This window comes from Alligator mississippiensis, chromosome 2 (genome assembly GCF_030867095.1).
Source record: "Alligator mississippiensis isolate rAllMis1 chromosome 2, rAllMis1, whole genome shotgun sequence".
Lineage (NCBI taxonomy): Eukaryota > Metazoa > Chordata > Crocodylia > Alligatoridae > Alligator > Alligator mississippiensis.
Window position 1 is genome coordinate 55,470,495 of NC_081825.1, and position 17,014 is coordinate 55,487,508.

Genomic DNA, 17,014 nt, shown 5'->3' on the forward strand with positions numbered 1-17,014 from the left:
GGTACCACCCAATCCCCACCAGCGCCTGCTTAGCCCCTGATCCCTCCAAGCCTGCCTGCCCCCACTAGTCCCCCTATCCTAACTTAACTTAAATCAGGTGGTAATTTTTAACTTGATCTAGCCTCCCCAAAACCAGACACAAAAATCAGTAGCCAATTTTGAGAATTTTCCCTTTGCTTTTTAAAATACATAGTCTCAATAGTCTGTACATAGTCTTAATTAGGCCTACGCAAAGTGGCAAATATTCACTTTGGATTTGGATTCGGCTGATTTGGAGGGACAGTGATTTGATTTAGTGACTCAAATCACTGTCCTGATTCAATTCAGCTGAATTGGATCCAAAGATTCGATCCCACTTCAAATGTTCAGCCATAGACTAGACAGGCAGCAGTCTTCAACACTGGACACAGCTGCCTCCAGCTGGTAAGTCTGCTGTGGTGGGTGGAGGGAGGAGGGAAGGGGCATGGGGGACAGATCAATGCCCCCACAGTGAGGGAGGGATTGGGGCTGGGAAGTGGGGTGGGGCAAGCACCATCCAGGGAGCAGGTGGGGTGGCTCGTGCTGCTGTGCACCACCAGTATGGGAGCTGCTCGTGTGGCAGCTTGTTCAGGGGGACTGTAAATGGGAAGATTTGGATGGTGCAGGGGTGTGTGCCTCAGTATCTGTGTGGGCCAGCAGGGCTGGGGTTGTGCGGGGTGAAAGGCTGAAGTCACTGGGAACAGGAGCTATGCCCAACCACTGTTCGCCTCGCTGGTGCAGGGCTGGCATGAGACTAAGCCCCTTTGCTGCCTCCAGATGAGCAGCAGCTTCACCCCAGCTGGGTGAGCAGTGGCAGGGCATGTGGGGGTTGGGGGTGCATGTGCCTCTAGATCAGGGTGGGGCAGGCATGGAGCGAGGACTATAGGGGGGCTGCAGTAATTTTTTGGGTGGCACATGCCCCCTCCATGCCCCGATGCTGATCACCCAGCTGGTGTGGGGCCAGTGTGAAACTGAGCACCTGTACTGTCTCTGGACAAGCGGCAGCAGGGCATGTGCCCTCGGATGAGGTGGGGTAGGCGGTGGAGTGTGGGTGACAGGGCTGCTGCAGTGAGTTTTTGGGTAGCACATGCCCCCCAAGCCCTGCTGCCACTCACTCAGCCGAGGCAAAGCTTCTGCTCATCCGTGAGGTGTGGGGAGGCCAGGCTGGCTCTTGCCACTGTGCACCACTTGTCCGGAGGCAGTGCAGTGGCTAAGTCTTGTGCTGTCCCTTCAATGGCTGGGCAACCAGCAGTGGGGCATAGCCCCCGCTTCCAGTGCCTTCTGCCTTTTGCCCAGTGCAGCCCCAGCCCTGCGCAGATCCTGGGGCACATGCCCCTACCCCATGCCCTCCTGTACCAGCAATGAAAGCAGCAGCAAAAGCCACCATACAAGCCACCATACGACCAGCTCCTGGAGTGCTGGCATACAGCAGCCTGAGCTGCCCCACCCATTCCCTCATTAGGGCTGTGCTCAGGGTGGCAAGCCCCCACTGCGAGGCTGTGTTTCATGGGGTGGGCAGAGCCAGGGTTGCACTCTGGGAGGCTAGCCCCAGTCACCTGCTGCCAGGCTGTACTCTGCAGGGCAGGTGGGGCCAGGGCTGCACTCCAGGATGTGGCTGGGGCTTGCTGTCCTGACTGCAGCCCTGGATCCACCCACCCCACCCCACAGAGCACAGACTAGCAGAGGAGGCTTGCTGCCCAAAGCACAGGCCTGGCTCCACGTGCGCCACAGAGTGCAACCCAGCAACAGGGGCTGGCTACATGGAGAAGAGCCCTGGTTCCACACAGCCCACGGAACACAGCCTGGAAGTGGGGGCTTGCCACCTGCAGTACAGCACAGGCCAAAGAGGGGGTGGGGCGGCTCACAACTCGGTGTGCTGCTGGTCTGGGAGCTGCTCATGTCATGGCTTGTCCAGTGGCGCTCACCACTGCTTCCACTGCTGGCATGAGACTGAGCCCCTTTGCTGCCTCTAGATGAGCAGCAGCTTCACCTCAACTGGGTGAGTGATGGCAAGGCATGTAGGGGTTGGGGGTGCATGTGCCTCCGGATCAGGGTGGGGCATTTGGTGGAGCATGGGCTATGGGGAGGCTGCAGTGAATTTTCAGGTGGCAAATCCCCCCATGCCCTGCCGCTGTTTGCCCAGCCAGTGTGAAGCTGGCACAAGACTGAGCCCCTGTGCTGCCTCCAGACAAGTAGCAGCAGGGCATATGGTTGTGGGGAGGGGGACAGGTGTGTGCCTCCAGATCATGGTGGGGAAGGTGGTGGAGCAAGGGTTATGGGGGGCTGCAGTGAGTTTTTGGGTGGCACATGCCTTCCCCATGCCCACTGCCACTTGCCCAGCCAGAGCAAAGCCGCTGCTTATCTGTGATGTGTGGGGAAGCTGGGCCAGTTTCTGTTGCTGCGTGCCACTTGTCTGGAGGCAACACAGTGGCTCAGTCTTGCACCAGCCCCACACTGGCTGAGCAAGTGGGGCAGGGGCATAGCCCCCTGCTCCCAGCACCTTCTGCCTTTTGCCTAGAGCAGGCCCAGCCATGCCTGCCCCGCTCAGACCCTGAGGCACATGTCCCTGCCCTCTACCCTCCTGGACCAGTGGCAGGAGCAGCAGTGAAAGCCACTGGACAAGTTACCACACAAGCAGCTCCCAGACTGGTGGAGTACAGCAGCGCGATCCACCCCACCCCATCCCTGGGCAGCACTTGCCCCAGCCTGGGTCCTGCCTCAGCCCCAATACTTCCCTTGGTGTGGGAGCATTGATCTGCCCCCGCCCCACTTTCCCTCCTCCCTCTGTCCACCACAAGAGACTTACCAGCTGGATGCAGCTGTGTTCAGCATCAAAGACTAGTGCCTGTTTAGTCTATAGCTGAATCTCTGAAGCTGTGCTGAACCTTTTCTGAATTGATTTGGAGACTTCCAATTCTATTCAGACCTTTTAATGAGTCTCCTGATTCGATTTGGATTTGGAAATTTGCCCATCAAATCAGGCTGAATCTCCTCCAAATCAAATAATCTACTGAAGCTTCATGCAGCCCTAGTCTGAATGTTCTGTTAACATATTCTGCAGTATTTACTAGACTTTTCTTCTTACTGCCATTTATAATATTTTTCTTTATAGGAAAAGCTATATATTTCACAGCAAGGTATGAAAATATATACTAAAGCATACTAACAGAATGCTATTTTCAAGCTTAACTATATGTAATAGTGCTGAGATCCTTGTGCCCAAAATATCTAATGAAGCAATAGAATCTTTGTAGCTCTTATTTCCTTTATACCATACTCACTGTGGTTCAAATACCACAGGGTTTGACCAAGAACTTCACTAGTTTGCTAGCTCTAAATTCTTCTAGTTTACTCAGTCCCCTTAATAACATGGTCAAATATTGAAAAAGGATCGTATCTAAGCTATGCTCTAAGTTGGAAAAGATACTTTATCAAAATGAAGAATCCAGTTATATCCCAGATAATACTTGTAAATTCTTCAGTTTTGGTTATATATGAGAGAGATAATTTTCACGGAAATGGAAGAAATCATGGTTAAATCATATTAAAAGCTTGATAGGATACCCTGAAATTTCAATGAAATTAAATAATAATAATGGCTGAAGAAATCCCAGGGTTATTACTGGAAATGTATTAAACAACTGAGCAGGAATAAATATATCAATACACCCATAATTACACTAGAAAAAACTGAGGAAGGTGGTGAGGCTCTTATAAGGGAAATTGGAGTGAAAATACAAAATACACAACAAAATTGTGTGTGTTTACTTTATATATTATTTATATATGCACCTTATACTATAAGGCAAGATTCTCATCAGGTATAAACATACAGAGCTCCCTTATCCTCCAATAGAGTACTTTAGGACAACACATGTTGAGAAGTTCCCAATATTTACCGAACTCATTTGGATTCCACAGCCAAGATCAGCACTTCCAGGGAGAAGGCTTCCTAGGATGGGACGATCTTCATCTCTCTCCTAGAGGTAAGTGTCTGTTCTCCTACAGGTTGGCTGATCTCCTCTGAAGAGCTTTGAACTAGGTTCAACAGGGGACAGGGAACCAGTGGTCGAGGAGAACCTAAGTTTGGTGAGCCACAAACAAGGCACCAGATCAAACCAGATACGCTCTAAGGGGCACATTGGACATCGAGGCAAAGGGGCACCAAGGACTTCCATTGGGGGTTAATGTGTCTTTACACAAATGGCAGGAGTATGGGGAATAAACAGGAGGAGCTCACACTCTTACTTGCTAGCACCCAGTACAACCTGTTTGGCTTAATGGAAACATGATGGGATTCTACTCACGACTGGGCGATAGGCATCGAGAGGTACAGGTTGTATAGGAGAGACAGAGTGGGGAAAAAAGGTGGGGGTGTAACTCTCTATGTTAAGGAGCAGTACACATCTTCCATCGTCAAGGTGGGGGTAGAGGAGGGGAATACTGAGGCATTGTGGATTAGGATACAAGAGGGTCCAGGGGAAAAGGACTTGGTAGTGGGGGTCTACTATAGACCTCCTCATCAGGATGATGAGCTAGACCTGATATTCTCCAGGCAGCTCTGAGGCCATTCAGGTGAGAGAGGCTGTGGTCATGGGGGACCTAAATCTGCTGGGAAGAGCAGATGGCCAAATCAAACTGCTCACATAGGTTCTTAAACTGCATGCAGGACCTCCACCTAACCCAGGAGGTGTCCAGTTCCACTAGGGGTAATGCCTTGCTAGACCTGGTCTTAGCAACTGGGGACAATCTTGTGGGTAACCTGCAAGTACACAGTAACCTGGGAGATAGTGACCATCATTTGGTCAAATTCACAATCCAGGGAAGGGTGGGAAAAATAACCAGCGAGGCTAAAGTGTTAGACTTCAGAAGGGCCAATTTTAGTAAGCTTAGAAGGCTAGTTAGTGAGGTGGCTGAACTCAAAAGCATTGAGCAAATGGGGGTCCAGGAGGGTTGGCAGTTTCTGAAGGGAGTGATCCTTGGGTCACAAAAGGAGACTATCCCATTTTGCAGAACAGGGGGCAAGGGGACAAAATAGCCCCCTTGGCTGATCAGGGAACTCCAGAAAAGACTGGTGGCAGAGAGATTTACAGGCAGTGGAAGCAGGGTGCAGCCACCAAGGAAACCTTCCTGGCGAGCTATTGCAGGGAATCAGTTAGGCAAGCCAAAGCAGGGCTGGAGCTTAGGCAGGATACAACAATCAAGGACAATAAAAAGTCCTTCTATAGATACCTAGCGAGCAAACGGAAGGCCCACAGTAGCATAGGGCCCCTGCAGGACAAATCAGGGCAGTTGGTAACAGACAAAGGGAAAAAGAGGAGCTCTTCAGTGAGTTCTTTGCTTCAGTATTCCTAAGTACTGGCCAAGACAATTCACTCAACTTGAACATAGATAGATGTTTGGGAGGCACTAGACCACCAACAGTTAGTGCTGACTTAGTGAAGAAGCACTTGGAGGGATTGGATGGGTAAAGGTCAGCAGGCCTGGATGACCTCCATGGGTGCTGAAGGAACTGGCGAGTGTCATAGCTGAGCCGTTGGCATGGCTTTTTGAGCACTCATGGTGCTCCAGCCAGGTCCCTGAGGACTGGAAAAGGGCAAGAAGGGGAGGAGGGATGAGCCGGGTAACTTTAGGCCAGTCAGTCTTACCTCTATCCTCGGGAAAACACTGGAAAAAATCATTTGTGAAGGCCTAGCAGGGGAAATGATGCTGAATTGAAAGCAGCATGGGTTTGTCACAGGTAGATCCTGCCTGACAAACCTTATAGCCTTTTATGACCAGGTCACACACTACCTAGACGCAGGAGCTGAGGCAGATGTCATCTATCTGGATTTTAAGAAGGCCTTTGACAGCTTCGCATCCTATTCTCATAAGGAAGCTAGCAAGCTGTGGAGTGGATGCTTATACAATCAGGTGGGTGGCTAACTGGCACCCAAAGACTAGTGGTGGATGGGTCATTTTCAGCCTGGAAGGAGGTGGGCAGTGGTGTCCCTCAGGGTTCAGTCCTTGGACCGGTGCTATTTAATATCTTCATCAGCAATTTGGACGAGGGTGTGGAGAACACCCTGTCCAAGTTCTCAGATGACACCAAGTTACGGGGCAAAGTTAACACACGGGAGGGCAGGGAGCAGATAAAGGCTGATCTGGACAGGTTGAATCAATGTTAAATTGCATCCTGTTGCATTCTGCCCAAAGACAAATGCAAGTCATAGTTGACTCCAAGATGAACATGCACCAGCAGTGTAACTAAGCCATCAACAAAGCCAATTGCACCTTGTCGTGCATAAGCAGGTGCACGACCAACAGATCGAGGGAGGTGATGCTCCCCCTCTTCGCCGCATTGGTCAGGCCGCAGTTGGAGTACTCTGTACAGTTTTGGGTGCCGCACTTCAAGTGGTATGCGGAGAATCTGGAGAGGGTTCAGAGGAGGGCCACTCATACGATTAGTGGCCTCTGTTCAAGATCCTACGAGGAGAGTTTGAGGGATCTGAAACTCTTCAGCCTTCACAAGAGACATCTGAGGGAGACCTTGTAGCTGCCTATAAGTTTATCAAGGGAGAACAACAGAGATGTGTTATTTATCTGGGCACCCCTAGGAGTAACTAGGAATAACAGGTACAAACTAGTGAAGAGTAGATTCAGGTTAGACATTAGGAAGAAATTTTTCACAGTAAGGGTGGCCAGAATCTGGAATGGGCTGCCAAGGGAGGTGGTTTTCTCACGTAACTTGGAGGTCTTCAAAAGGAGGCTAGATAGACACCTGGCTGTGGTCGTATGCCCCCAGCACTCTTTCCTGCCTGGGCAGGGGGTTGGACATGGTGATCCTTCGTGATCCCTTCTGACTCTACAATCTATGAATCTATGAGTCTAAGCCTAATTTTTTGTCTTTTAATTTTAGTCAATAAAGTTGTTCCATCTGGAAGCAGGAAAATTAATAACTATTATGCTTCTCTTGCCAGTATATGATTGACAAAAATAGACAACTAGCTAATTTTTACCCATTTGGGTTTAAATCAGTTGTGACCTGCTTTCTACAGGAGACAGTCTCACAAGCCAAGGCATTCCTAGTTAACTTCTAAAGTGAAAACACAATTCCAAGTTTAAGGGAAATATCACAAATTCTATAGCTATATTCTATAGTTATATTGGCCTATTCACACTTCCTTGACTCTCCAATCTAACCTAATCATTCTTCTCTCCAAAGTGCAACAACTGTAACAGAAGAGATGAAGAACCCTCATCCAAAACAGCCCATGGGCTGGCCTTTAGGGCATACTTTAGGTAGGTGGAAGGTGTAGGACAAATCCACATACAAAGGCAGTAAGCCATAGTTTCCCACATCCTGGATATAAGTTATAACTATTGAGGTATTGTATATGAAGATGGTGACACCATGTCTTCCACTCCACTGGCCACATTTTAAAAGAAGCAAGGGACACCAGTGCGAGGAGGAGCATGACACTTTGATTGTGCTCTGAGAATACCTACTAGTACCAGACAGAGCCTTTTCAGAGGGCAGGCATAGGAATAGTTGATTTCTGGATTCCAGTTGGTCTTAGGCATGGGATAGATCCTGAACTGCTCAGCCTGATCAGCCCTGTCAAGACTGAGGTGTTTCTGGGCATGTGAAGAAGCAGAATTTTAAACAACTTCAGATTTTAAAATCAAAAGTAGAGATGCTTATGGAGTTTCAGTGCATCCAGGGTTAGTCAGCAGTCAGGGACAGAACCAGAGGAGTATAGGGCTTTGCCTGCACCCACTTTTGGCTGTTTAGCATGCACAGCAAACTCTTTGAGCTTGCCAGAACATTAGGGAAGCTTCTGAAAGGGCTGCTGCTTTGGTGGGGCTCTGGAACCTAGAGGGTAAATGCTGCTGCCATCATCTCTCCCTTTTCCCCTGCCACCAAATTTGGTGGAGGAGAAGTGGGTGAAGAGGTAAACATACCCCACCCCTAGCTCCCTCCTCTTGGATCCACCCATGGTGGCAGCTGAAGAGATTTTGAGAACTAATAATTTTTGGACATGGGCTCTCAAACCCCACTAAAAGTTTAGGTACCTAAGGCATGTCTACATGTTTATTAATGTGCTTTAGGTAATGCACATTAAATCTAGTACCTCCAGGCACCTATACATGAGCATGGAGGCTGGTCCAACAGACTGGAATTCTAGCGTGTCAGAGCAGATTCAATTAATTGAGTCTGCTGGAGCATAGCAATTGCCACACTGCATCAGTCTCCTGCATCTCGTGTATCAGCATCCATCTTCTTAAACATGGTGGCAGGGGCACTTGAACTCAAGCTCATTCAATGAGATTTAGTTCATATGCCCCCACCTCTATTTTCAAGCACAGGGATGCTGATACAGGAGATGCTGTGGTGCTTTAATTAGAGAGGCTTTCAGAGCCGCTCTAAATAAAGTGCCACCCCCGACCTCTGGGAGCATGGGTAGAAGTGCTCTCCATTGTGAGGCACTAGAAAAAGGTGCATTAGCCTATTTTAATGAGCAATAACCAATAAGCATGGTTTTTCTGTGATGGTTTAATGCATATTAAAATAGACTAATGTGTATTAAAGTACACGTGTAGACACATCCCTAACCTTTAATTTTTTTAATTTGGTCTTTCGTCTATTGTTCCTCTACAAAGGTTATTTTTTATATCAACAGAATGGGATATAGAGATGAGATTCAAGCAATCTAATTGACTTGACATGCAGGGCATTAATTCTCAAGACATGCTTGGTAAATATCAATTGAAGCTTCATCAATCTTAAGACAAAAATGTTTTCCACCCTGTTTTATGCTCTTAATAGTGGTAATACCTTCAGAGCAAGACATTTCACAGGAATTAATAACCAGTGGGGTTAATGGCCCATAGCTCCTTACAGCCAGTCATTAATCTACAGGAAATGCCCTGTGTCTGGTATAATTATTTCTTATTTTAAACCTTGTTTGATGGTTAAAGATTTTTTTTTGCGGGGGAGGGAGATTCTATTAAAAAAAACCCAAACAAACAGTCAAACCAACAGGAGAGAAACCAACAGCATTATCTTGAACAGCTTTGATGGGTACCCTAAAAAGGGTAATAAAAGATGCAGATTAGCCAGGACTTTCAGATGAAACTTTACAAAAATCATATAACAATATCCCATTGAAGTTAGTGGTAAAATTCCCATTGACTTCAATGGAGGCAGAATGAAGGCAATATTGAAAAATGCTTTTTAAAATGCAAACCTTATTTTTTGGCCACTTAAAGCAGAGGTTGGAATTTTCTACATTATTTTCTATTAAAAAAGGAGGGTGGGAGCTGGAAGACATAACCATTTATCTGTGATTTCTCTGATCCTGGCCCACCCTATGGTTTGACCAGCTCAGCTTCCAACCCCCATGACCATGAGTGAGATTTCATGTTCCCAAGGTTTTGTTACTTAGACTACTAAACATTTTCTGGAATATATGAAACGATTCACATGAATAATTAAAGTTGCAATCGACAAAATAAGAGAGAGAACATATTGTGAAGCAATAACCCTTGATTTTATTTGTTAATGCACTTGCTAATTCATAACATTCCTGAATTAGGAATTAGTCTCCATCTTATTATCATGATTTAGTGATTTGTGACAGCAGAAAAATACAGGACGAAGGACACCTTTTTCCATTTTTTAAACAGGTTTGTTGTTTTTTTTGCAGAAGACAGAGTAAGAGAAATGAAATGAAGTCAGGCCACATCCCTAGAAAATCTAGGGCTCCCTCTCCATGGCTGTAATTGCAGTCAAACTTTCTTCTAACTGAATTTCAATGCACAATGAACTCAATAGAAGCACTTTAATGTAAATGTCTAAATCTTGGCCCTCTGCAAGTGATTGAGAGCCACTTGACTCACCATAATTTGGATTCTGTAGCTTCACACCCGACCTGTTTCTTGTCCCCTTCTTAACTAGTTATACAATTAACACAGAAAACTCTTCTGTAACATGTATGGCATGAAGTTGTTGCCACGTGAATACTCTGTGTATAACCAATAAAGCTGACCTTCTCTATATGCATGAATTTAATCCTTGGAATGTATATGGGTGGACTAAAGATCTTATAAGCTTCTAAGATATTACCTCCAAGCAGCTCTGTCTAGTTTTGTTAATGTATGTTAGTAAAATATTATACTCTACTTAATGGACAAAGATTTTGATTTCCACTTGTTGGACACATATACTAGTGAAAATCTTCAGGTTTTTCATCCGGGTACAACAAAAACAGATAAAAGATCATTTTGAAAGCCTGATTATACAGAGAAGAATGACAATGAGGTATGCAATTTAGCTTTAAATATTAATGGAAATTTAAGAATATAAATTAGGGTAATCTTCTTTACTCTCATCTAGTTTTAAGTGTCAGTTGAGATGATTGACATTGCTAAACAGAATATATCTAATGTTATGCAAATAATTTTAGCCATTCTGACCTTTTTCTTTTGACTTTTCAAGTGAAAGGCCACAAGTTCACCTTATTGTGATCAAGTTACAAAGCATACTTCACATATCACTTAAGACAAAGCCTGAATTAACATATGTAATTACAGAGGCAAAGTAACATGGTCTGAGGTGATTCTTAGAGTGTGACCGCAATACCCCTGTCACTGAATGTTATAAGACTGGATAAATCTCAAGCTTTTGAAGCATGTTGACAAAAATAGTGAGAAGCATATTTAGTCAGAGTTCATACTTCGATTGGTCCCACTGCTACATGAAACAGAAGCATGCAAACACAGAGGGGTGAAATCCAGTGAGGCAAAGTCAAATGCACAAAATCTTGCTTCAGAATAACACAGCAGCACTGACTACTACAGAGGGATGACCAACAGGACTGCAAAAATATCATTGAAGATGGTCTTTCTGTTGCAAAATATATTTCAGGAACTCTCCAATATTAGGTACAGTTTCACAAAGTTTTCCCCACATTTTCTCACCATTCTTTTTTTGTATAGAGTCTGATACACAGATCATTGCAGTCAGTGAGAAAACCTTCCATTGAAATTACTGGCCTATAAAATAATATCCTTGTATCTCAATCATTTCAACTTCCAAGTACTGCTCGTTGATATCACCATAATTTAAGCATGCTAAAATCCACATTCAGGAAAGCATCACTATTTTAGGGCAGTACTTAAACACATACTTAAGTGCTTTCCTTAATCCAGGCTGGATTCTTGTCAGGGGGTGGTTGCTGAAAAGGGATAGATTAAGGCAGTGGGGCCAACCATCTTGGCAGGTGGGCCACAGATTAAGCCCCACATCCTCCTGAGTAACACTCCCCTCCCCTCACCTGATCTGCTGCTCTGCTTTATGCTCCCTTCCCCCTTCCCAATCTGCCCACACATCAAAGGGGATTGTGCTACTTGCATGTGCCGCAAGTTGGCCACCTTGGATTAAGACATTTACTTAATTGGTGTAAAGAATACAGGGCTATAGTGCAAAACTATGACTCCAAATCCCACAGTGACATACCACAGCAAATGAAACACTCTCCATTTTATAGTTATACTTTGAAAACTAATCCCCACATCTATCTTCAAGTAAGAACAATCTTTGCTTCTTGCCATTTTTCCATAAAAGTCATTTAGACATTTTGGTATCATGGGGAACTGTTTATGTGAAGATTAGAAAGGAAACACTTAGGGCTAAAGTAATACCATTTATTACATGCCAAGTTACAGTTCAGTGCATTCCCATTTCTGTTTGCACACAACTATGAAAAGCTAGAATGATTTCACCAGTAACAAATGAGGTACACAGAAAAGTTTGTCAACAGACAGAAGCAAATGTATCTATATGCCAAACAGCCATAACATTCAATAGCTTTAATACTCTATTATATTGTTTCATAGAAATTAGAGATGAAAGACTTCTTGTTCATCCCCTGCCAATTCAGGATGTTTTTTATTTTCTAATTCAATCATTGAAGGCTGATTGGCAAGTGACAACTACATGAAATAGAAATAACTAACTACGTGTGTCAAAAGAGAGCAGCCTCATTAGGGCTGTGAAGAACTGATTCCCTCTCATGAAGTGCTGAGTTCTTCAAGCTCCATTTATTTAAAGGGGAATTGATGGAGCTTGGCACCTGAAAGGATCTGGCCTTTGTTTTACAATGAGCATTGTACTTCAAGGTACATCTGACCTTCTGCTACTGAAACCACCTTCACCTGCATACACACATCTTCTTTTCCAAGACATATAATGCTGTGCCAGATACAGTTAAAATATCACAACTACACTCCTAGTGAATTGGCATGTTTCCATGTTATTGAATGTTTCCTGGAAACTGGGCTGCTAAACAATAACAATATTACAGTAGCTCAGGAAATGTTGTTAAATGCTGCCTCACTTTTACCCTAAATCTAATATGGAGGGTGAACTCTAAAAGGTCACCCAAAAAACTGAAGTCTGATAAGATCAGTGGCATCTTTTGAATTCTCCTCAAAAGAGAAGCAATTATTCAGTCAAATAATATTGTAATAAAGTTTGTTTTAAAGAATGCTCACCATTAATTTGCTTTCTCTCAGAATCAGTGAACTTCTGTTTGCATATTTTATTAAGTTCTGGGGTCAGATATTATTCTCATGTTTCACATGGGAAATGTGTTCTGTATATCAAATCCAATTGCTTGTGGAACTAGGTAGCATAAAAACAGGTTACATTTCCTGTGGTAATCTAGAGAAGAGATGATATTCAATAGATATTAGGGTGCTCCCTTTTAATATAATAAATAATTCTGTATTGTTCACTGTGATTTTCTTTCTTTTTATCTACTGGAGATAGCTTCTAATATCATAAAACCTGCACAAGGCACCATCTCTCACATACATCTCCTTGTCCCACAAATCCTTTTCAACATACCTTGAGGTCTTCTATGTAATTCTGATTTTTAATTAAAGAATATCTCAGTTATGGAGCTGACTTTCATGGGTTCACTTAAGGCAAGATTCACTGTCTACATAAGAGAGAAAGCAGAAAAGATTATATTTTTTCATAGTGAAGAACCCTAATTTAAAAGTGGTAATTAAATTTGTCAGCCAACAATATTTAACATTTAAAGAGCAACCGGGACAGCCAATCACTTAGAGAAATCTTACCAAAGTGCATGGACATTTTATCTGTGGAGAGGTTGCAGGACTGGGTCCTGAAATGTTCAGGTATGTGTCTCACCACGGAGAATTATTTGAAATAAATAATCATTACTTTTTGCTTTCTGCACAACAGGAACTTCTAATAAAATACACAAATATTAGAGAAACTATTAAAAATAAGTTCATATTCCAGATTGAAAATATTCATAAAGTTTGGAGCTGGCTTAGTAAATGATATGCAAAGAAGCAGACCAAATCAACAGAAGCAATGCCACCTTGAATTACCCTGTAAGTGAAGTGGAGAAGGCCACACACTTTGTTCTGATGGCTAAAGTCTGAATAGAATGACTTTGAAAGACATGGCAATGGTGGGTCCAAATTTATAGCAACAAATCCTATTAGGCATGTCTACATGTATTATTAATGTGCTGAAAGCTTACCGTGCAGTAAAATACTACGCAGTAAGCATTCCTTGGAAGCTCATCTACATGTGCGCCCAATGGGCGCAGTTCAGTGCAGGGTTACTCCTGCCCTACAGCAGGTGGGAGAGCTCCAGGTTCCCCCAGGTGCCAGCCATAGGCTGGCAGGGGGCACTGGGGTGAAATCTGGGCTCCAGAGGTTGGAGGGAGCTGTCTTGCTTCTGAGGCAGCTGCTTCCCAGCCCTACACTCCTACCTTGAGCAGATGCCTGCTCAAGCCCCTGCTCCAGTCTCAGAGCTCAGGCAGACATTGTCCCCTGCCCTGGCATCTGCCTGCTGCAGGGTTCCTGATGAGAGGAGGGGCCTGGCAACAGGCAGCTGCCGGGGCAGGGGACAATATCATCAACCCAGCTTCAAGAATAGAGTGTGGGTCCAGCAGCAGCCAGCTGCCAGGGCAGGGAATGGTGTCCCAGCCCCAGCTTCAATCGTCTGTTCTCCTGCCCCCTGCTGCCTGGGCTGACAGGAAGAATTTGCTCCTGGTCAGCTGTCTACACACGCACTACAGTGCAGTAGTTCTTGCATGGTAAATCTACTACCTGTTTTTACAGGTAGTAGAAAACTGTGCATTATCTTATTTTATTTTGCAGTAGCTGCTGCACAGTTACATAGTGACACTTTACTGCACAGTAGATTAGTCTACCGTGCAATAAAGCATCCCGCATAGGTGCACCCACTATGATGTGCATTAAGGCTCCAATCAGGTCCAGTTAAATTAATCAAAATAAATGGGGGAGTGGAGAAGAGATGAGTACATGCTTGTCTACGTGGCCAGATTCTCTGATACTATATATGGGCAGAGTTCTGATGAAGTCAATAGAGCAACATAACACCACTTAGGCATGGAAGGATTTTGTCCTATCTTGAGAAGTCCAAGAATCTCACAACAGCTAAGCAAAGATGGATAACGTGCAAGTGTAAAACTTAGCTGAGGTTGAAAGCACAAAACTATGTAATGATCAGCATCAAACAAACCTAGAATTACCATTGCCTTTATATAATATATATGTAATATGCTGTTCCCATCTTGTCACTCTGATTATGTGCATTCACACTTGAACACACTTAACATATTGCAGAAGACAAATGGCTAAAGTCACTAAAGAACATTCTATTCCAACCTTTTTTAAATAGGAATTTATAAAAATCCAAGATTTTTCAAGCTACCTATAATGGAAAAGGTTGACATGAGAATTATATAACAATGATGGTATTCCCATTTTATTAAATTGTTGATAACTTTGGTGTAAGAATGCTATAAGGTTTAACTGTTATATCATTTAAGAAAGAAATTCTGAAGTTATAGTCATCCAATTTAACCATGTAATCCCTGACTGCATTTTAAATAGAAAAGTGAGGGAAACTTTTACCAGAAAAAAGGAAGTTTCCTACTAATTTCAAAACTTAAAAATGCCCATAGAGTTGATCAAAAGAGGGGAAAAATATTATGAAACTGTCACCATAATTCCTTCCAATGTTTTAAAATTTTCAAAATTCACCAAAATTTGAGAGAATTTTTTTTACTAGCTCTAATTTTTTAAGCTTTCTTTAAGATGCATTAAATTATCCCTTTCTGAGTTTGTCAAATGTTCCAATTCATAGATAAAGGTAGCTAATCCAATAAACAAGGTTGAACAAGGCAAAAGCGGTTGGAAAGAAGATTCGAGAATAGGAGTCAATTTTAGCAACACGGATGTGTATTCTTCCTTCTCTCCAAGATCCCGTGCGGCAGTCGTCGAAACAGCAAAAGAAGCTGGTGCAGTCTTTCCCCTCCAGACACTCATATCCATAATCATCATCATGTTCTGGGAGATGACTGAGGTTGTTAATTGGAATTAATGTTGACCCAGGACGGACAGCAATTGCAGGTGATTTCTAAAGAAAATTATAGATTAGATTTTCTCATTGACTATAATCAATTCATATATTTCCCCAGGAAAAACCCCACTTGTATATATATTTACAATGCAATATGCAGAATTTGACATTTTAAAAATATTTGGGAAATTTCCCTAACTATGAAAGATTTTGTATAATTAATTACAGCATCTACTGTGAGAAGAAGGAGCCAGTAATAGCCTGTTTTCATTGAGCAAATGATTATCACAGGATGAAATTCACTGTAACTGTGGAAACATAACTTATATACTGATGTAATTTATACAGGTATACCTGTATAACCTCTGATTTTCCAAGGTGTAACTTTAGCCCCATAGTGATGCGGCTTATGCTAGTATAGGGTGGATATTGTGCATTCACTTTGCTTTACTTCACATTTATACCAATATAAACTTACAGATGGTGTAAAAATCCCTAGGTCCTTTTCCAGTAACATTTTTTTAACCAACCATTTGCTCAGAAAAAAAAAATTGAAAATGTATTAAATGTTTAAGAACAGAAGTTCAATTGTTCAGTGGATTTTATAAAGAAAACATTATACCTTAACTAACTTTCATCCAAGGATCTTGTTAGAACAACTAAGTATTATTATACTCTCATTCAAAAAAAAGAAAAGAGAAATGAAAACTTGATGCAGTAGTTTAAGTTACTTACCAAGAGTAGGGCAGCGAGTTCGTGGCAGATGTCACCTGTTTACTAAGACCAGGAAACTTATCTTATTTACCCAAATACAATCATAGTATCATAGTGCTTAGGGTCAGAAGGGACCTAAACAGATCATCAGGTCCGACCCCCTGCCCCAGGCAGGAACGGATGCCAGGGTCATATCATCCAGCCAAATATCTGCCCAGCCTCCTCTTGAAGACCCCCAAGGTAAGAGAGAGCACCACCTCACTTGGGAGCCCATTCCAGAGCCTGGCAGCCCTAACTGTAAAGTAATGTCTCCTGATGTCCAGCCTGAACCTTGTCTCTAACAATTTGTAGCCATTATTCCTAGTAACCCTGAGTGGTGCCTGGGGAAACAGAGCCTCCCCCAATTCTTGGTGAGCTTGTAAATGGCCACCAGATCCCCTCTCAGCCTTCTCTTCTGGAGGCTGAATAGGTTCAGGCCCTTTAGCCTCTCTTCATAGAGCCTGCCCTGCTGCCCCTGGACCATGCAAGTGGCCCTCCTCTGGACCCTCCCAATGCTAGCCACATCACTCTTGAAGTGCAGTGCCCAGAACTGGATGCAGTACTCCAACTGTGGCCTGACTAGCGCCACATAGAGGGGAAGGATCACCTCCCTGGACCTGCTTGTGATGTATCTGTAGATGCACGATGACTTTGAATTTAAGATGACCCCCTCTCCCAATAGATTCTATACATGGAAAAGTATACATTTCTTACAAGTTTACATATATAGAACCTAATTATTATAAGGTTGTCTTAAATTAACATACCCTAACCACTATAGCAGGGAAAGCAGTGGCAGACGGTGAAAGGCCAGACACTGTCCCTTTG

At 43.7% G+C, this 17,014-nt stretch overlaps 1 protein-coding gene across 10 annotated transcripts in view; it reads right to left on the reverse strand.

Moving 5' to 3' along the window:
* Nucleotides 1-9,529: 9,529 nt before the first annotated feature.
* Nucleotides 9,530-17,014, reverse strand: part of GABRG1 (gamma-aminobutyric acid type A receptor subunit gamma1) — a 113,573-nt gene continuing 106,088 nt past the window's right edge. For all 10 annotated transcript variants that reach the window (XM_019481162.2, XM_059721689.1, XM_059721692.1 and 7 more), the window contains one exon: nt 9,530-15,490. In XM_019481162.2, the coding sequence (XP_019336707.1) occupies nt 15,212-15,490 (279 nt within the window). In that variant the 3' untranslated portion in view covers nt 9,530-15,211. The remainder of the gene's footprint in view (nt 15,491-17,014) is intronic.